We start from the raw sequence: 22,310 nt of genomic DNA on the forward strand, positions 1-22,310 counted from the left end.
TCCGGATATCACTTTGCAAATAGCTGGTTTTCCTTGTACTCAGTGTGATCATTAAAATTGGGATATTACCTCCACCTCTAATTTTCAGTGTGAGATTAATCAGAATTGGCCAGATATTGTTTATAAATCTCTCAGAAAATTGAAAAACTTTTGCCTCTTTTGACAAAATGCCATCAGGAAAGCACATTTCTGAAAGCGTGCCAGGCTTGGCCTTCTTGTTGGCACGGCACGTATTGTTAAGTTAGTCCAAGGACTATGTAATAGACTTTATTTTAAGGTGCTTGTTTCAATTTGATCTGACATCTTAGTTTGGTTCGTTCTTTCTCTCTTTCCTTTCTTTATGGTCCCTATATAACGATTTTTAACCTTTGGTATAAAGGAAGTGTGTATCATATTTTCTTTCCAAGCCATACACATTTAATTCTATATATGCCTATATACATACACAGCATTTTACACATAGTTTGAGGGCTTCTGGGGAGTTAAGTTACATCCTTTAAACTTAAACCCAGTTCAAATATCTGTGAAGCCCTGAAGCTGACTTTAGCTGAATGAATCACCCACTCTGTATTTTGACAGCACTTAAATTATACTTCACCTTTGTTACTGTAATGACTGCACTTTTCTCTCCTGTCCTGGGTAGTGACCTCTCTCTTTCTATCCCTTGAATCACAAGCACACAGCACAAAACAGAGCCTCTGCACTCTGTATTTAGGAATTGATTAAATACCTGAATGAATTAGACCGGACTGGAAAATTCCATGGGAATAAGGGCCATTTCTGTTTTTACCGTCTACTGTGTGTGTGCCCATCTGCTAACATAGTACCTGTCACGTGGGAAGGGTTTTGTAAATATCTGTTGCGTAAACAATGGATGACATAGTTCTGTTCCCTGGAAGTGACTCCAGTGTAGAACTCTTATAAAATTTTGTGAACAAGTATGATGCATCCAGACCAACCTGGATGCAGAAATGTCAGTAGATATTCCTAACCCATTATTTCTCAGTTAAACTCTTTGTATCCTCGCTTGCAGTTTCCCCATCTGTCCTACAGCTCACCCATCCCATGTCTCATATTTCTTGTATTCATCTTCTTGTTCTCATTTGCATACCGCTTGAACTTGAAACTCCACATCTTGAGCTTGCTTCTCTCATTCATATTTTTGACCACACAACACAAATGTATTGTGTAAATGTATTGCATGTTTACCATGTGCCAAGCATTGGGCAAGTTGCTGCCCATGTGGATACAGTACTCATCTACCCCCTCTACCTGCCCCTAAGAGTACCTCTTGTAGAGGAAGAAATACACATGAAAAGAGATCACTACAATAACGTTGGTGAAGGACTCACACAGAAGGCAAAATGCTGTAAGAGTGGAGGGGGTTCGTTCACACTTTTCCTTGTCCCTGGAGTGGCATCTCCCACGTCTCCCCTCCTCCTACAGAGGTGGTAATATTCTACTTAACCCTTTAAGAAGCCAGTCCACATTTTCCTTCTCCATGAAATTTTTCTAAATGTTTTCTGTTTAATCTTTCCCCCCACTCCCCTACCCCAATATGCTTTCCACAGTATTTGTTGCGATTCTCCATTAGACTGCATACCTAGAGGTTAGGAACTGTATCTTCACCATTCTTGTGCTCTCATACAGTTCTTTAAAAGTTGTAGGTTGGTTAAATGGACATATTTGTCCCCTTTTACTCACAACATCCCCTAACTCACACCCCACACTTCAGCACATGATTTATTTCCTCTCGAAGATCTCAAAGTCATTTCTTGTGTTGTTCTTTACCTATACATTGTGGTAGGTTGTCATGGCCACCACTATGTGTTGGAAAAGAATTTCTCCTGTCCAACTTCTCTCTTTTTAATTCAAAATGAGGAACTGACTGGTCAACTAAGTGGATGACTTGTTTTCTAGTCAGATAAGTGTTTGCTTCACAGTGGAAATCAATTTACCGTTAACCGTTTATTGTATTTGGAAACATTTTTTTCCCCTTTGGACACCTTTAGATTCTTGTTCAAATCTTTTTTTTTTTCCTGGATTCCAAATAAATGATTTTGAAATATGTAGGATTTGTTTTTAGGAATAGCTTATTAGGTTTGAAAGTATCCTATGTGTATCAGGTGCATGTACCAAAGGGTCCAGAGATGCAATTGCATATAGGAAATAGAGTTCATCACACACTACAGGCTAAAGTTAATGGTTATTTATAGTTAAACAATGCCTCACAGGTCCCCCTACCATGCACATGCACATTTAGAATGTAAAATGTTTCTTTCATTTCCTTTGCGAACATGCTATAGGTCTTATAACTTAAAAATGGCTTTTTATTTCTTTTGGTTAAATCTAGCTAATTTAAAATATTTGAATGGTAAGCCTTTTCTGAATAGTGGATTAGACCCCAAACTTTCCCATTGATTTTTATGTAATATTTCTTAATTCAAAATGCTTTCCTAGACAAAGAAGCTCTAAGAAAAACCTGTACCTGGTCGACATTTTTATCCTTTATGGAAAGAAGGGAAGAACTCACAAGAAAGCATACTTAGACCATTGACACACAGGCCCATTGAATACCTTTAAGTGTATCCATCCCAAATTTCAAGTTCATGTCCATGGGTTTGAATAAGAAGAAGAAAAAGAGAGAGCTAGCAAGAGATCAACACATACCTGTTTTGTGCCATTTTCCTTGCTATGTAGATGTGTCTCATTCTATTTCTCTGTTCATGATGAGTCTGTAAGAGCTGATCCTTTGTTTTATTCAATGTCGTATTCTCAGAACCTCACACAGTGGCTGGTATGTGGTTTATGATTAATGCTCAAGGGTGAATGAATTAATGAGTGAATGAATGAAAAGACTTTGAGCCAGAAGTGTTTCTTCATATTTTTAGTACATACTATGAATCCTAAAACAATGTGTTTTTGAATAGTTTTTACATAAATGATACTTAGCCAGTCAAAAAAGAAAGGTTTCTTTTAGTACATTCTTTTTTTTTAAATTTTTTTTAACGTTTTATTTATTTTTGAGACAGAGAGAGACAGAGCATGAATGGGGGAGGGGCAGAGAGAGAGAGGGAGACACAGAATCGGAAGCAGGCTCCAGGCTCCGAGCCATCAGCCCAGAGCCCGACGCGGGGCTCGAACTCACGGACCGTGAGATCGTGACCGGAGCTGAAGTCGGCCGCTTAACCAACTGAGCCACCCAGGCACCCCTCTTTCAGTACATTCTTAAGAAGTACTATTGACCAGTTCAGTACTAGTTGTCAACTTCCTTTTTTAAAATTGTTTTTAATGTTTATTTAGTTTTTGAGAGAGAGAAAGAGAGAGAGGGAGAACTTGAGTAGGGAAGGGGTAGAGACAGAAGGAGACATGGAATCTGAATCAGGCTTCAGGTTCTGAGCTGTCAGCACAGAGCCTGACACAGGGCCCGAACTCATGAATCATGAGATCATGACCTCATGAAGTCAGAAGCTTAACCCACGGAGCCACCCAGGTGCCCCATAGTTGTTCAACTTCTTATCCTGAACAGTGTAATTGTACAGTTTCTCACTATCTGTGGGAATCAACCTTATTTAAATGATAGAGCCATAGCATGCTATTAACCCTGGGACTGGCCCAGGTGCAGCATATGTGCATAACCAGGGTAGGGAGACAGGGTCAGTTGGGGTTCAAAGAAAAGGCCTCAAAGCAGGTGGATCTAGATTTAAATTTTAGCTCTGACACTACCTAGCTCTATGGCATTGGCAATCACTTAACCTTTCTAGGCCTTTCTTTATATCCTCATCTAGAAAATGGGCATAAGAACATTCCAAACTTGCTAAGTTTGGAATAAGGATTAAGTGAGATAACAGAGTGCATGTCACTACATGTGTCAATATAATTTTTCCAGCCTCAACTAACTCCCAAGGACAGGTGTTCATTCTTAGTTAAGAAGCTAGTCAAAAACCTTTGTTCTTATATCTGAAAAACTGAGTTTTGGCTTTGCTGTGTATTATCTGGAATACCTCCTTATCTGTCTCATTTTTTTTCCACCTGTAAAACTAGAGCATATTTAGTGTGATCTGTCTACTTCATGTGGATTTAAGAACAGCTAACCTAACAAATGAGAGAAGAAAATAGCTTTGAGCTGTTTAAATGAAAGGTGCCACAAAAAATCAAATAGAATTCTATAGATAGTCTAAACTCAATTTAAACCAAATCTGACATAAATTCATTATAAGAGTACAGGTCTCTGTGGCCTTATTCTTTGTGCTAACCTAAGAACATTGAAATACTTTGCTGATGTGACAAGTGTCTAGAAACACTGTTTATCAAAACAAGATAAATTGCATTCAGAAAATAAGCATATAACAGCTTCCTCTTGATGATCATTTCCATGAATCAAAAGTTTAGTGATATTCTTAAAAGACATAGTTCCTGTGACAAAGCATTGCAAAATATGCCATTTAGTGTAACTATCATATTTCAAAACACATGCTCCAGGAATTGACGTAAGAAAACCGTAAAGTTTCAAGAATCAAAGTTAAATATGTGAATACAGTAAATCTAAGCTATAAGCCAATAATAGCTTCCTGGAATTTTCAAGAGCTAAAAAACCTTAGGTATAACCCAGTCCATTTTGTTACAGATTATTGATTTTTTTATTTTTTCATTTTATTTTTAAAAAATCAAATATAAATTTTATTTTTGCATAAAAGTTAATTTCAATAAGCTGCGTGGTTTTTTGGTTTTTGGTTTTTTTTGGTTTATGTGAACAGCTGAAAATGTGTATGGTACATTCAATTTTTTTAAATATGAAATTTATTGACAAATTGGTTTCCATACAACACCCAGTGCTCATTTCAACAGGTGCCCTCCTCAATACCCATCACCTACCCTCCTCTACCTCCCACCACCCCCATCAACCCTCAGATTGTTCTCCGTTTTCAAGAGTCTCTTATGGTTTGGCTCCCTCCCTCTCTAACTTCTTTTTTTTTTTTTTTTCCTTCCCCTCCCCCACAGTCTTCTGTTAAGTTTCTCAGGATCCACATAAGAGTGAAAACATATGTATCTGTATTTCTCTGTATGACTTATTTCACTTAGCATAACACTCTCCAGTTCCATCCATGTTGCTACAAAAGGCCATATTTCATTCTTTCTCATTGCCACGTAGTATTCCATTGTGTATATAAATCACAATTTCTTTATCCATTCATCAGTTGATGGATATTTAGGCTCTTTCTATAATTTGGCTATTGTTGAAAGTGCTTTTTTTTTTTAAAAGAGAACAAAGTTTTTCTAAAAGTAACTGTTCAACACATAATTTTGTCACAGATGCTGTATTTTTTCTTTAGTTTTTTTTAATGTTTACTTTTGAGAGAGAGAGAGACAGAGAGAGACAGAGACACAGAATCCCAAGCAGGCTCCAGGGTCTGAGCTGTCAGCACAAAGGCTGATGTGGGGCTCAAACTCATGAGCCATGAGATCATGACCTGAGCTGAAGTCCAACGCTTAACTGATTGAGCCACCCAGGCACCGCTGTATTTTTTTATTAATAAAATAAAATAAAATAAAATAAAATAAAATAAAATAAAACAATGTAAGCCAATTAGTGGGAATCAGAGAGCCAAAACAGGAGTCCAGTTATGTTTCATGAGCTATTACACTCTCAAAATTTTAAAAATCAACAGAAGTATATGAAAATATAAGTTAGAATAGAAATAAACTTCACTCTTGGTCAGACTCATAAAATATCTTTTAGTTTTAGATTCTGAAGTCTGTAATATTGGATTGTAAAATAAATAAGGAAAACACAAAAAAGTTTGGAAGCGACTGATAGAGTGATTCAACAGGGTGATCAAGAATGCCAAAACCTCAGGGTCGCCTGGGTGGCTCATTTGGTTAAGCATCTGATGCTTGATTTCCGTTCAGGTCAATATCTCACCATCATCGGATCGAGCCCCACATCAGGCTCTGCTCTGAGCATGGAGTCTGCATGGGATTCTCTCTCCTTCTCACTCTCTCTCTTTCAAAAATAAATATTAAAAAAAAGGAAAAGACTGCCAGAACCAGACACCTAAACTAAACCTGAATTAGCAGAGTGGCTGGACTCCCAAATTAATATAATCAGTGAATAAATGGAGATAGGAAAACTAAGTGTTTCTTAAATGGCAGCAGATGCATTTTCTTAAGTTGCCCTAGTTGTTTTCACAATTTTAACCTTATTTAACTACTAATGTGGGATTTCCAAAATTCAAATACTGGATCCTGAGACAGGAAGCCCATGCTTTTGAATTCATATCTCAGTTTAGAATTCCTATTTTCATTTTGCATAAAATATAATGAAACATCACATTCATTCTTTACAGAAATATCATTAAGTACTGGACCAAAATAGTTTGTAAAAGGTGCAGCCAGCATAGATATTTGTATGTTCCGTGTAAAATTAGATGTGTGTATATATACGTGCATTTGTATATTTTCCATGCATGTATCTCAATACTGAATGTCTTTTTTTCCTTCTTCTAGGGCTGCCATAAAATACAGAACTTTAATAATGTAGTACCTGAAGGCATGAGCTTGAGCTTTCTCATAGCCTTGGTTTCAAACAATGGAGATTACACATGCGTTGTTACATATCCAGAAAACGGGCGTACCTTCCATCTCACTAGGACCCTGACTGTGAAGGTGGTAGGTAAGCATGGTTTTGTACTAAGTGCACACAGCAAAATGCAGTAATTTTGTTTTGGCTCTTGATAGTTTATTACAAACAGGTATGTAAATTCTATGAGAAAAGAGGTTGATCTTTTTTGTTCACTGTGCTGGAGCCACAACACATTCCACATTCAGAGTAGGCACTCAATACCTATCAGTGTACCGCATGAATCATTGGTCTATATGAATGAATGAGGAGTGGAAACAGTGCCGGGTGAATCTGTGTTCAACTTGTACCCTTGCCATTTATTAGCAAAATGCCTTTGCTCAGGGTCTCAGTCTCCTTGTCTGTCTTCTGGGACTAAGAGAACCTCACATTCAGTATAGTTGGGAATATCAGAAATAATATATATATTATGTTAATCCAGTTCCAGGAAAAGAGTGGAAACTCAATGAATTGTAGTTAATATTATTGTCAAAAAAGTGTTGTATTTGAATTAAATGAGCTCTGTCTTTCTATGTACTGGAACTGTTGTAGATGGAGCTGCTTGCTGGCAGGGTTCAACCATTGCTTTGCCATGAGAGAACAGGTGGTGGGAAATGAGGAAAGTGGAAAGGACAATATCCAGGCCATAGTCAAAAGACTGTCAAATCCAGAAATCAAGAGGGCCAGTGTCAGGATAGGTGGCAATTAGGGGAGAGCCCTGAATACCCTGTGCCCATGGTATTCAAAATGAGAGCATATCAGAATGAAAACGTTTCACACCCCATCTTTTCATAGATGTCATTGAGACACAACAACACAAAGTAACCTGTTTTGGGGGCTCCTGGGTTAAGTGTCCTACTCTTGTTGTCCGCTCAGGTCATGATCTCAAGGTGGTGAGATAGAGCACTGTGTTGGGCTCCATGCTGACCACTGAGCATGGAGCCTGGTTAGGATTCTCTCTCACCTTCTCTCTCTGCCCCTCCCCCACTCCCTCCCCCCTCAAAATAAAGAAATAAAAATTAAAAACAAAAAAACAAACACAAAAACCAAAGTAAACTGTTTAGAGATGCTCTGTTAGTGGAAGAAGTGATTCCAAATCCCAGGTTTCTTATTCTTGGTTCAGGGCCTTCTCTACTAGTTTGACATAATTTGGGCATAAGTTTTAAGGGCTTTAACGTAATAGTACAAATAAAATTCAAACTGAAAAATTTTGTAATCACCTCTCCTCTTCCTCTTCCTACTTTTGGAATAATGCTGAGCTGGGAACTAATTCAGAAGAAAAATCAGACAAATTTTTAACTTAACATGAATGGGGATACCAGGTGGCTCAGGTCATGATCTCACTGTTTGTGAGTTCAAACCCCATACTGCACTGACAGTGTGGGGCCTGCTTGCTATTCTCTCTCTCCTTCTCTTTCCACCCATCCTGTGCTCACGCTCTCTCGTTCTCTCTGAAAATAATAAACATTAAAAAAAAAGAGAGAACTTAACGTGAATGGACTTAAAAAGCCAAATGAATAATCTAACCTTAAATTCATCTTGGAAATTATTTCTGATATAGATTCTTAAATTCAGGATTAGGAAAGTTGAGAATAGGCATGCTTGGTCACCTTTATAAATACGGAAGTTGACAGATGCTGATGGGAGGTGTGGTTCTTATCTAACCTTCAAGCAAAATACAAGTTTGTTTTTTAAAGCTGTGAAGTATTGAGTACTTATTATATACCAATAGGATGCTTTAATATGCATTACTTAATTTAATATGCATGATTTAATTTAATTCTTATAATGAACCTGTGCAGTGAGTTTAATTATCCTCCTTTTAGAGGTGAGGAAAATTAGCTTTTGAAAGATTAAGTAACAACCCAGAGTCACATGGTTAGTACATGACCAACTAAGGATAAGAACCCTGGTTGTTAAATCTTTGAAGCCTTTACTCTTAAACATGACACTGTAAAACCCCGTGGGGGTTTTTTTCTTTCAATTTAGAAATATAGAATGTTATAAAGAGCAGCAATCCTAGGAATTAACAGTCAACTGACACAGACATCAGGTAGACTTGTGTGCTGGCTTCATAAATGTGATTTTGAATATTCCATTTACATATTTGTTTACTTAATATTTACTTATTTAGCCAAGTCCCATACTAGACGCTCAAGCATGTTCTGGAGAAATATGTAGAAAAGAAACAATTGAGTAAGACATGAAAGCAATTTATCTTATACTATTAGAAGTATATTTCATGTAAGCTTTGGAAAGCAAAAACACTGGTTAAATCTTCTGTCCTGAAACATGGAAGCTACTTAGTATTTTATGTATGTCTCTTTGTTTGTTTTAAATGAATGAAGTGTTGTAATTTACTGTATATTGAGCTATTGGCCCTGTCAGGAAGAATTGCCAAACGATGCCAGGAAGTTGGACAAAAGTTTACAAAAGAGCAAATCTTGGAAATGGGTTATGAGAGATAAGGGCTACATGATTTAACATCATCTCCCTTTTGTCTCTTCCTCTCGAACATAGGCTCTCCAAAAGACGCATTGCCTCCTCAGATCTACTCACCTAATGATCTTGTAGTCTATGAGAAAGAACCAGGTAATTATAGCTGTGCCTCTTAATTTCAGTTAGATTCTCTTAATTACAAGGAATAAAATGTCACTTAAGTTAAAGTATGAGAATAGAGGGCTATTGTAGGGAAACAACATGAAGTGAAACTTGAAATGGTGTCAGAAACGAAGGCAGCTCTGGGGATTAGCTCCTTCGTCCATCTCTTGGGTATCTCTGGGATTCTCGGCTTCTCTCTCCGCAGCTGCTCCCTTCTTCCTCTGTAGTGGCTCCCCTCTCCTGATTAGTGATTTCTGTGTGATGCACACATTAGCTTGCACAGGCCTTGTGTTTTCCAAGACTGCAACATGAGCACAAGACTTCCTTTAAGCTTTTGCTCCACTGCAGAGGGGCGAGGGCAGGAGCTCAAAGGAAGACTATGAATTTAATGGATAACAACTGGTAGACCTCATACAGCTGATCAGAACACTATTGGGTGCTTCCTGTGGCTGTCTGGGGCTCCTTTTAGTTTTCATAATTTTCCATTCTGGACAAAAATCTTCTGTGACCAACCGAATAAGGCATAATTTGTTATTCTTCTGGCTCAAAGCCTCCCACAGTTAAACTGAAAACCATAGAAAATTTTAAGAGTTTCTATATTGTATCCTTTACAATAAATTCCCTCCAAACCCAATGAAAGGTATAAAAGAACATATTTTTAAAATCTACTAAAGATAGCAGAGGTTGTGATCAAATGTAGGTAGAAAACAATGATGCCCTCCTAAAATTAAGATAAAGTTTCAAGTAGTGAGCTTCCTGTAAAACAAACAAAGAACACCCTAAGAGGTCCGCCAACCCCAAATGGACCACATTTCCCAGAATTCTCAGTGGCTTTGTATAGTAATATGTACATTCTTCCTGCTCTCAGGTGAACCCTTACGAATGATCTAGTGTGTTTCATCTACCTCTACCTACCGTATGATTGCAAAATCTATGTTCATGTTTCCTTCCTGCATATTAATATAGAAACTGAAGGGGAAGGCGTAAGAACCATGCATCTTAGAGGAAGGGATGGAGTAGGACCACTCAGTGAGACATACCTGAGTTCAAATTTGGATGACAATATAATTTGTCATCTCAACCTGCACACTTTCTGAGAGTGAAAGCAGCTGATATCAATAACTAACTAGGAAAGCAGGCATAGAACAGAGCTGTCCTGGGTAAGCTGGAATGGAAGTCATTCTGGGTCAAATTCTGGTCTGCCACTTATTGACAATTTCATCTAGGAATGGCATTTAACATCTTTAAGCATTAGTTTGCACATCTATAAAAGGTGGATTTTAAAAATACCCCATAGTATCTTATTAAAATTAAATGAGACACTAATAAATATAAATATTTATCACAGCAAATTATATAAAGGTCTTAGTAAGTATGCTGCTGCTCTTTGTCTCATTATTATCATTTTCTGCCTCCGGATCCCCCTGACCTCATGTTCCATCTTGGAAAAATAGCAGAGAATGTTATTCATAAATACTAATGTTTATAAATATATAAATATTCACTATATATATTAACTACATATAATATTCACTATATATAAATATATATGTAAATGATATTTAAACTTGTTGACTGCACCCTTATAGCCGGATCTGACCTGCCTCTCAGCATTGGCATTACCCTGTATTTTCTGGGCCAAGCTCCAACAATCTGGAGAACCTCTCCTCAGTCACTATTTATGAGGGAAATAAAGGATAAGAGTAGTCCATGGACGTTTAGGGCTCCAAGTATGTTGACAGAGCCTCTTTGAACAAATACTGTTATAGTAGAATGTACATGGATTGTATAAAAAGATGGTCATTCTGGAAATTTGGTATAAAGCTGCTCCACCTTTTTTCTTGGTTTGTTTATTTTGTAATGAAGTATGATACATTACTGTGACAGGCCACTTGAAAACTACTTAGAAGTAGAGTTTTAAGTATACTTTTATAGCTTCTGATTAATCAGAGTGGAACCATTATTGCCATGTGAAGGGTACACCCTGATAGGTTAACTTGTTATTTTAGGTGAGGAGCTACTCATCCCTTGTACAGTCTATTTTACTTTCCTGAAGGATGCCCGCAATGAGGTTTGGTGGACCATTGATGGAAAAAAGCCGGACGACACCAATATTGATGTAACTGTCAATGAAAGGTACTGTTGGCTCAGACAAGGGGTGACCAACACTTGTCCTCAGTCTAATGCCCTTGGGTATATACTAATCATTGAAAGTAACAACCCTGACTTTTCCCCATCATTACCAAAAATCAGCAAGATTTTCAAGTCTTTAGTGGCTGCATTCCAAAGCAGAATTCCTGGATTTGCAATTCAAGACCCAGATACCTTCTGATAATCACACATTCATGATTCTCCCTTCAGAGTAGATGGGATGTGTAGCCCATATGCATGAAAAACTACAATATAGGGCCCTGGATACGTGTAAGCTGGTCATTGTGGCCCTGTTCTTTTCTTTCTCAAGTCTGGAGTCTAGGCCTCTGTATTTGTGCCTCAGCTAAATTGTGTGTTTCTTGTCTTGCAATAAGCATACATTTCCTTTCTTCTTCCTCCTCATTCTTATCTCACATAGCATGCATGTCACCTTTATAATTGATAATCATTTTTTAAAATACTGACTAAATACATTCTTTAAATTTTATTTTTAACAAGCTGAGTCATTTTATTTATCTTTTTTTTTTTGTTTTAATGTTTGTGTTTTAGAGAGAGAGCATGAGTGGGGGAGGGACAAAGAGAGAGGGAGACTGAGGATCCAAAGCAGGCTCTAAGCTGACAGCAGAAAGCCTGATGTGGAGCTCAAACTCATCATGACCTGAGCCAAAGTCAGACTAAGCCCCCCAGGCACCCTCATTTTAATTCTAGATAAATATAATTTTTTTTTAAGGACATAGGGTTGGCAGGAAGGAAAATACGGGTCTTTGAAAAAAGATTCTTCTGGAAATGAAGCAGACAATTGCAAGATAACAATTGGTTCAGAACAATAATAAATAAAAATCAGCAGCTGACCAACTACATGACAAAGTAGTTCTAAAACCTCAGGCCTTAACGTGATGTGCAAATAGATCTTTGGCTAGTTGAACTTCTAGGAATCAAAAGATATGTCTTTCCTAGTAGTAAAGTCAGACTTTGTGCAGAAGTTACAAAATGTCTACATTACAGCAGGTGCTATGCAAGATACTTAGTCCCTAACTGAGTAGATTTTATCGGAGTAAGAGTGATAGAGCAGAAATTTCAATAATTGTGATAAATGTAGTGATTGGAAAGTATTAGAGGTTATCAGAAGCTTCAGTTAAGGAGTCCAGTCCATTTTGGAGGATTAGGCAGTGCTTCTCAGATGGTATAGTACCTACATAAATATTTGAAGGATGAGTAGAAGTAAACCAGGTAAAGAAATAGAAAGAATGTTCCTGGTAAGAGGAACATCATGTGCAATGGCTGGATGTTAGAGAAGCAGAGCATATTTAAAGGTACAGAAGGAGCCTCCTGAAATTAGAGCAGTTTTTTTCAGAAGGAACTGATTAAAGATGTAGCTGGAGGCACAAAGGGAGAGTACTGATCATTTCAGGAATTCTGAACATTGTGCTTTCTATCCTCATAATAATAATGAATGAATGATATGAAAATCATGATGTTCCTCCTTGCTGCGATTTCAGCACAACTCAGTGTTCCTGGTGGAGCAGTGCAGTTGAGTTTAGGCTAAACTCATCATAAGCTTTGACCAAGTTCTCACGACTGATGGTAAGCCTTATTGGAAGGAGAACCTGGATGTCAGCCATAGGAGAGAGATTTTGTTTTCTCTTCATAGCAAGTAGTTCCCAGGGATTTTAGATCTTGATCTTGGACCCAAAGCACTTGATCTCCGACATGGAGATTTAGAGGTATTTATTTTTCATAAAGCTTACTTGCTTTGAGAAGTTTCTTCCTTTAATATGTTAAGATTGAACCCATGAGCTTTCAGCATTTTGACTAAAATATTCTACCTGTGTTCAAAACTCAAGCTTTGGGAATCCCTGAATTCAAACATATGAACTATTGCTGTGTATGGTAATAATAGCCTATATGTATATTTATTTAGCGTTGTTCTGATACTTACGCATTGACATACTCAATCCTCACGGTTCTTGAGTAAGTTAATACATGTAATACACTGTGTAGGCATTGCTATTTACCTCTTTCAAAGAAGGAACGCAAGACTTTGAAAGATTACTTACTGTGCTGAAAGTATATAGCCAGTAAGTGACAGAGATTGGATCAAACCCCAGATGGATCTGGCCTCAGAAGCTTCTTTCTACTCTGATACAGAATCCTGTCTCATAAGTTTGTAAGGAGACATTTTGCTTTGAAGAGAAAGCTATAATGTGTTACCAACAAAGAGATTTGATCTAGATACTGGGATTGTGTGTGGTTTAAAAATGTAAGGACTGCTATTGGAGGGGCACCTGGGTGGCTTAATCAGGTAAGCATCCAACTCTTGGTTGCAGCTCAGGTCATGATCTCATGGTTTGTGGGATCCAGCCCTGTGTTGGGCTCCATGCTTGAGATTCCTTCTCTCCCTCTCTCTCTCTCTCTGCCCCTCTCCCACTCACATGCATTCTCTCTCTCTCTCTCTCTCTCTCTCTTTCTCTTTCCCTCTCTCTTTCTCAAAATAAGTAGATAAACTTTAAAAAAAAAAAGAATGGTATTGGAATCTAGAGTTATTCTTTCTTTGTAACCATTGGATCACGGGCAACACAGCCTATGGGCATTCTGTCTGCCTTCATCTAGGGGCTCTGTGGTTGTCTACTTGTCTGATTCACACACAGCACATGGCCCTGCAGCCTTGCTCATGCTTTGATTTTCTTTCCCCTATTTCTAGTATAAGTTTGACTACAACAGAAGATGAAACGAGAACTCAGGTTTTGAGCATCAAAAAAGTTACTGCTGAGGATCTCAAGCGCAACTATGTCTGTCATGCTAGAAATGCCAAAGGGGAGGTTGACAAACCAGCCAAGGTGAAACAGAAAGGTAATGGATGCACTCAGCAGATGAGTCTGTGAACTCCAAACGTAACATTGTGGTGAATAAGGAAAAAAAGAAAAATTGAGAAGACAGTGCTCCAGCACCTAGCACATCTGGCATATAGTAAGGAATCAGAGATGAATTGAAAAATCTTGAAAGAAAATATCCATCTATGTGAAAATACTCAAAATATTAATTCTTATACTCTTAGTAACTTAGTGCCCAAGTGTGGCTTAAAAAATCCATGATTATTAAAAGGAGGTATAATTTTATATCAATACAGTCATGAAAAATGAAAAATAAAATATTTAAAACTACCAAAGATATAATAAAACTGGTAGAGTTACATTTTGTGGTGAATTGTAAAGACCCTTTTAGAAACCATTGATGGCAGAGTTCAAGGGTCATAAAAATGACCATATCATATGACTTAATACTTTTGGAATTTTTCCTGCACAAATAACAGAAAGAGAATTATGTACCCATCGCTATTCTTAGAAGCATTATCTATAATAATGAAACATTATAAATAGCAACCATCTAATTATATTCAAGTAGTTAAGTAAGATATAAAATATTTCTTCTCAAAAATATAACTTTAAAATGATCATTTTAAATATTATGTAACAGCATTCAAGCAGGTTTATAATATACCGCTAGCCACAATTGCTAAAATGAAAATTATTTAAACAATGACTTAAAATATGTAAAAGGATTTCTATGTTGCTCTTACTAATTTCTTCTATAATAAATAAAAATGATAAAGCTCTTTTGTGTGAGCTGTTGCTACTGAAACAGAGTGTGTCTAAAATTATCTTTGGGTCTCTCACCTAACACAGAACCTCAGACAATTAATGCCTTCAAGAATGTTTTTCAGTGATCTAGAGAAAGATCATGATGATTCATCACATGTGCAGTCATGTCATTCAGAATCATCGTGGATTCTAGTCTCCTATAATATGTATACCAAAGTAAAAAAACAACAAAAAAGAAGTTAATACATAATTCTTACATTTTGCAATGGGATTTAAACCTTTTTTAAAGCTGATGCAAAAACAAGTTTCACCTTAACATTCCATTACAATCTAGAAAGTAAAAAGCAAAGTCCTGGAGTATATATGGCACTTAAGTCTTAGTGGATTGGTTCTGGATAGTTCATTGCTTCAGCACCTCAGAAGCCAGTGTAAAACAACAAGACTCAACCAGATAATATAAGGCAGTTTCCCAAAGTTCGTTCCTAAGAACACTACTGGGACTCTTTATAGTACTGCAATTCAATATTTGTACTCTAAACTCAGAGGGCCTGTGTTGGAATCCTGGTTTCTGAGCATCCTAACTCTGTAACCTTGAAAAAAATCACTTAACCTCTCTGACCTTCCATTTCTTTATATTTAAACTAGGCAGATGATACCACTCTCTTATAAGGTTGTTTAAAGCACTCAGCACAATTACTCGCTTTTATACAAATATATTAAATGCTCAACAAATGTTAAGTCTACTTATTTCCACAAAATTTTCACAGGTGTTATTTGACAAAGGCTTTTATAATACATAAAGTATCTTTAAACTCTAGATTAAACAAAATCAATCAAGTTACTTTAGTCAAGGGCCCCTGAGAATCTTTCATGTGTTAACATTTGGTATGAATATCTGCAGGGAGTTGGAATATAGGAGGCAAATATATTTTTCAAATATATTTGACTTCAGATTCCTGGAGAGTGGAGCATTTTGTGGGACTCGTTTTCTGAAGCAAGCATTTTGGGAAATAATTATAGGGGATAACAATTACTTATTGTCAGAGAGGATTAAACAGTCAATTAAAATCATGTTTAGTCTAGGAGTGATGCAGAAGTCCGCCTGCCAGAGGTACATGAGTAACTCCTGTCCACAGAAAGCCATGCTCTGAATGGTTATGTATGAATGGTATCAGGGATGTGAAAGGACAAGTATGTCCACTAGACTGGAAGATCTGTGCTGATATTACATCAGTATTACAGATAATCTAGTCTGGTCTGCGTACATCTCGTGGTACCAGAGGTGTGTGTTTGTTACTTGGCTTCTGTTCTGGACCAGGTAATGCTGCAATTCAGTGGTGATTCCTGAGCTCATATTAATACATTATACATAAGGATCCTTCTGGATTCGTTGACAAAGCATTCTATGTCTTTCATCAAAAAGATGACAGGAAGGGCTCCAAATAAGAATTTACTTCGATAGGTCTTTGGACCTAATAGCTCTTTGGATGGCACAATTTCATCTAGTCGGTTAAAGCAAAGTATTAAAGGAGACACAGCTAACATAAACATGTTAAACATGCAGTTGTTTTATAGAGGAGACAGGTGGGAGCTAAGGCTAGATGTGTGTTGAACTTTATGAGAAACTGCCAAAACTATTTCCAAAGAGGTTGTACTATTTTATACTTCCACTAGAAATGAATATAAATTTCCATGTTCTACATATATTCTTACCACCTTTTGAAGTTATCAGAGTTTTCAATTTTAGCCATGCTAGTAAATGGGTACTGGTATCACACTATATTTTTTAATTTGCATTTCAGATACTAATGATGTTGAGCACTTATTTTTAAAGTCTTCCTTTTTAAAAAATGTTTTTACTTATTTATTTTGAGAGAGAGAGAGAGCACTATGCCTGTAAGCTGGGGAGGGACAGAGAGAGAGAGAGAGAGAGAGAGAGAGAGAGAGAGAGATAGGGAGGGAGAGAATCCCAATCAAGCTCCACACCGTAAGTGATGAAGTCAAAACTGTTGTCTTCCTCCTTTTTTCTTTTCAAAGAGTTGACCTATTTCTGAAAACAATATTTTTCTATAGATTTTAGTATTATCTTGTGAATTTCTATGTTAGAGCCTGCTGGGATTTGATTAGAATTGTATTAAATTTGTAAACCAATTTGGAGGGAATTGAAATCTTAACAGTATTGAGATTTCCAATCCATGAACATTATATGCCTTTCAATTTATTTAGTTATCATTGATTTTTCTCAGCTTTTTTTTAAATTTTTGGTTTTATGTGTACAGGTCTTACACACATGTTAAATTTACCCCTAAATGTTTTGTGTTGCTATTGTAATGGTATTTTAAAAATTTCACTTTTCAGTTGCTCATTGATAGGAAATAGAAATGAGTTCATTGATTTTTATGTATTGATCTTGGTATTCTGACTTCCAAATTCAATGATTAAATAGGGTTTCTGTTTATTTTGTTTTTTAGGTTCCTTAGCATTTTCTATACACTTGATCATGTTTACAAGATATAAACATACTTTTACTCCTTCCTTTCCAAACTTTATGCCTTTGACTTCTTTCTTCCTCTGTCACTCTCTTGCACCTCCAGTACCATGAACAGTAGAAGTTATCAGAGTGACCATACTTGCATTTTTCTTATCTTAGAGGACATGCATTCAGTTTTTATGTGTTAAATATGATGTTATTTTAGGTGTTTTGTTTTTTTTTTGTAGCTGGCTTTTATCTGTGTGAGAGAGTAATCTTCTATATCTATATAATGAGTATCTATTGAAATTTAACAAATTCTTGGTGTGGTTTTATTTGAATGCATCTTAATTAGGGTTCTTTAAACTCCTTGGTTCCGCAGCACCTGTGTGGCTCAGTCATTTAAATGTCCGACTTTGGCTCAGGTCATGATCTTGCAGTTCTTGAGTTTGAGCCCCATGTTGGGCTCTGTGCTGACAGCTCATAGCCTGTAGCCTGCTTGAGATTCTATGTCTGTCTTTCTCTCTGCCCCTCCCCGCTAACATTCTCCCTCTCTCTCTCTCCCTCTCCTCTCTCTCTCTCAAAGATAAACATTTAAAAAAATTTTCTAAACTTCTTGGTTCCATAAGTTTATGTTTTTAATTTAATTTGAAATATTTAGCCATTATTTCTTTAAATATGTTTTGCTCACTTTTTCATTCATTCATTCTTTCCTTTTCTTCTAATAGCTCTGTTAAATTTAGTATAGACCACTTGGGGTTGTCCCACAGATGACTGAGATTCTCATTTTTATTTTATCCTTTCCTGTGTTTCAATTTGGGTAGTTTTTAGTTTCCACTAATCATTTATTTTTTGATGTTTAATCTGCAGAATTTTAAATTTCAGAATTGTATTTTTCAGTGTTTGGATTTCCATTTCTCCATAAAAATACCCCTATTGATATTTTTTAGTTGTTCTTTTTTTTTTTTTTCTTCCAAGATCTTATTTAAGTTTAAGTGAGTTAATATACAGTGTAGTATTGGTTTCAGGAGAGGAATTTAGTGATTCATCACCTACATACAACACTCAGTCCTCATCCCAACAAGTGCCCTTCTTAATACCCATCACCCATTTAGCCCATCCCCCACCCACCTCCCCTCTAGTAACCTTCAGTTTGTTCTCTGTATTGAAGAATCTCTTATGGTTTGCCTCCTTGTTTGTTTTTCTATTTCTCCTTCCTTTCCCCTACATTCCTCTGTTTTGTCATCTTTTTTTTTAATTCAACAGGAATATTGATAATACTCATTTTAAGTGCTAATTTGCTAATTCCATCATATTTGTCAATTTTGATTCTGTTTCTTTTTTTATTGGCTGATTTTTCTTGTGAATATGGGTCTTTTCTTGCTTTTTATTGTTTTGTTTTTTAATCATATGCTGGCCATTATATGTATGCCGCATCATTGAGTGTCTGAGTTTTTAAAGTGAGTGTTGTCTTTTTTCTCACAGGTAGTTAATTTACTTGTCTAACAGCTTTTTTTTTTTTTTTTAAGAGTCCTCCTTATCTTTGCAGGACCTTACATCTGAAAAAAATAGCCTTTTCTTTAAGGCCAGATTGGATTTATCTAGACTGGGGTCTCTGCTTAACACATGGGGAGCTACCCAAAGCTTCTTCACTCCAGTCTTAAGTGCCCCAGTCCTGCATGCGCACCTACAGTTGTTCAATTCCCAGTTTCCTAGCAGTTGTCCCCTTCCTGGTAGTTTTTCTTTCACTAGTAACTGTTCTTTGCCTGATCTTGTGAAGTGTCATCGGCCAATGCAAAGCTTTATATTTTTCCAAAGACTTGAGGTCACCCCTTGCAGATTTATAGAGTTCTTTTTCTACACAGTTTTCTTCCCTCTTTGCCCAGGCTTGTAAATTCACCCTAAGTCAGTAGTTCTGAATTCTGATTTCTGTCTCCTTAGCTCACTGTGATGACTGTATTTCTTTTTGGTTTTCCCCTTTCTATGCCACAGTCTAAAAGTGCCTTCAGGCAAAAAAACTAGGGTGATGGTGGGGCTCAACGTTGTTGTGTCCTTTCTCCCACAGATCACACACAGATCAACTGCCACTTATCCACCTTAGAAAAAACTGTCATTGTAAATATTATGGAAAGGAGGCTATCCCAGTGTCAATTGCTTCTCTAAGGCCAAATGCACAAATTTTACCACACTATGGTAGTCAAAGCAGGTCTGCAAGTTAATTCAGTTATACATCTCTGGTTTACTATCATATAGACAAAGCATTCTAATAGTTTGTAATTCAGGGAAATTGTCATTACATGGTTCCCAAAATTATCAAGAAGTCTCAGCAGTTTAGCAAAGAACACACAGGTTCTGTGGCAGGGAATACCTGGGAGTCCAAGAAGCTGTTGGGCTGGGAGACTCAGTGGATAGCAAGGCCCCAACTAATAAAGATAAAAATAATAAGTTAGGTTTCCAAGGAGAAACAAAATTGTAGATCAAGAGCTTGAAACAGGGTAAAAGACTGGAGCTAAAGTCCTGGATTAGTTTAACTCAGGGCGGTAGCTGGAAATGTGAGCTTTGGAACCTGTTATTATTGTAGAACTGCAAAAGGAGTGGAGGGAATTCTGATTCAGGGAGTAACAGCAGAGCAAGTGGCTAAATTTGGCAATATCCTAAATCAATTATAAGTGAGATCAAAGAGAGACGTGGTTTAGAAGTCCAGTTTGGTCAAATTGCATCACTCTTTCCTGATTGGGAACCCTTTTGTCTGGGATTGCATCACAGTAAAATCTTTATGCCAAAACATCAGAGGTCCAGCTGGGGCAGACAGAAAATGTGGGCTGAGGGTCACCCTTTCCCTGCAAGCCAGCAAAGCTTTATAGGAAAGCTTTTTAGAACATTTCCTGCATGTGGTTTAAGCTATTTAGAAATTCAGCCCTGTGGATTATTTATCTTAAGAGTTCAATTAGTTAAATAGCATTAGGAACTTCTTGATATCATCAATATGGCCCCACAATATGCGATCTATAAATATGACACATGTAATTCAATGACCCAAAACCAAATTAAAAATCCCCACAAAAAAAAAAAAAGAAAGAAAAGAAGCAGTAGTAAAATAAATGTGGCAGAGGGAAATTCATGAAGGTAATTGACCTCTTGATCATTAGGCAAGATATCTATTGATATATATATATATATATATATATATATATATATATATATTTCTTAATCCATTTCAGGTAAGTGCATTCACTGACCTCTTTTTTTCACAATTACAAAATGTCCAGCCAGAGGAGCAAGAATAACTGAGCAAATAATGAAGATGACAATGGGAATTACCCCAGTGTGCTGTTAACATAACGTGTGCTCAGAAATACCAAAGACACAGCAATTTTCATGCCAGCTACCCAAATTGATCTTAGCAAATTCTCAACAACTGCACCAACATAGCTTTTGACATTTGATGATGGAGTTTTCTTATTTTAAACATCATTATTCATGGAATGAGAACAAGAATAACTGGTAATAATTCTGCACTGCGGAGTTCCATACTATCTCTGAGATAGAATAAGCATCCCGAGTTTAGGAAAATGAACTTAAAACTCTAAGATCTGCCCTTTAATTAGAGAACTTCAGGCTCAGCTCCAGGCTGCTTAACATTTCCCCAGTAGGATAGATACCTGTTTTAAAAGGGATTTTTCCACTAGTATATGACCAATAATTAAACTTCATGGCAGAGATCTCCAAAGATCTCTGGACTTTGGAATCGGGGACCCTGGATAACAGTCCCAGCTTTGAACAAAATTCCTCTGTGCCTCACCTTGGCAAGCACTTACACAATGTTCAGGCGATCAAAGAAGCCTTTTCTCACTACCTGACCTGATACACCTCTCCTGCTCAGCCCAGCCTCTCAGTCACCTCTGTCACATTACCCTGGTTTATTTCCTTTATAGCACTGATCACTACCTAACATTAGTTGTCTTATTATTTATTTCCTTGCATTAGAATGTTAACTCTAAGAAGGCAGAAATCCTTTTGGTCTTATCCACCATCGTGTCCCCAACAGCATCTGGCAAATAATAGGTGGTAATAAGTAATTGTCAAGTCAACTAATACACAATTTAAGCCACTTGTGTTTCAGATCCAACTATTCTATTCCGTCTTCAAACACTTAGGCTTCATTATCACAAGCTAATAAGGCAACCAAATGAAGTTGCTGATATTGGAGGACTAGATTTCTTTTAAATATCCCAGAAGTATATGGTGTTATATCAGGAAACGTTCATTGAGATCCTCTGTGTTCTAGGGATGGGATGGATGAAGAAGACATAGTCTTTACCTAGAAGACAACAAAAGTATAGTTTAGTGGGAAGCAAGAGAGAGTAGAGAAGCAAGCTTGTAGACAAAATATAACACAAATGCTCTAATACAATTATAAACATTGAGAAGAGTTGAAATTGCTGCCAGGCAGATGTCAGGTGCAAGACGAGTTTTATTCTAGGAAAGCCTATACGAAATAATGACATTGGAGCATGGGCTTGAAAACTAAAGAAAGAGAAAGGATTATTCTTGCCAGAAGTCCCAGCATGAGCAAAGACATAGAGCTAAATCTTCCTAATGTTTTTGAAGAAAAGGCCATGGTAAATGAGACGAGTGGCTGGTGGTTTCGTCATAATAGACCTTGTTTACAGGGTTGAATTAATACGTATCTAGTTTCTAGGAAGTCAGGAATCATCTTATTCTATTTCTGATAATTCCAAAGAAACTGCTAAAACGCCTATCATATAAAAGTAAACAGATTAGGTGGGAATCTGTCCATGCCTGGATATTACAAGTTAATCTTCAGAATGTGTATCCTAGAACTATAAACCTGAGAGATACTTTCAAA

General features: G+C 36.9%; 1 protein-coding gene across 5 annotated transcripts in view; it reads left to right on the forward strand.

Annotated features, from left to right (window-relative positions):
* The window catches only part of LOC115524279 (interleukin 1 receptor accessory protein), a 136,332-nt gene that overhangs the window by 96,044 nt on the left and 17,978 nt on the right, over window positions 1–22,310 (forward strand). For all 5 annotated transcript variants that reach the window (XR_003971997.1, XM_030330697.1, XM_030330699.1 and 2 more), the window contains 4 exons: window positions 6,508–6,673; window positions 9,140–9,211; window positions 11,230–11,356; window positions 14,073–14,221. Coding sequence is in view for 4 of the 5 variants with exons in the window: in XM_030330697.1 (XP_030186557.1) it covers window positions 6,508–6,673; window positions 9,140–9,211; window positions 11,230–11,356; window positions 14,073–14,221 (514 nt within the window). In the remaining variant the exon portion in view is untranslated. The remainder of the gene's footprint in view (window positions 1–6,507; window positions 6,674–9,139; window positions 9,212–11,229; window positions 11,357–14,072; window positions 14,222–22,310) is intronic.

The sequence above is a fragment of the Lynx canadensis genome, chromosome C2 (genome assembly GCF_007474595.2).
Source record: "Lynx canadensis isolate LIC74 chromosome C2, mLynCan4.pri.v2, whole genome shotgun sequence".
In the NCBI taxonomy this organism is placed as follows: Eukaryota; Metazoa; Chordata; class Mammalia; order Carnivora; family Felidae; genus Lynx; species Lynx canadensis.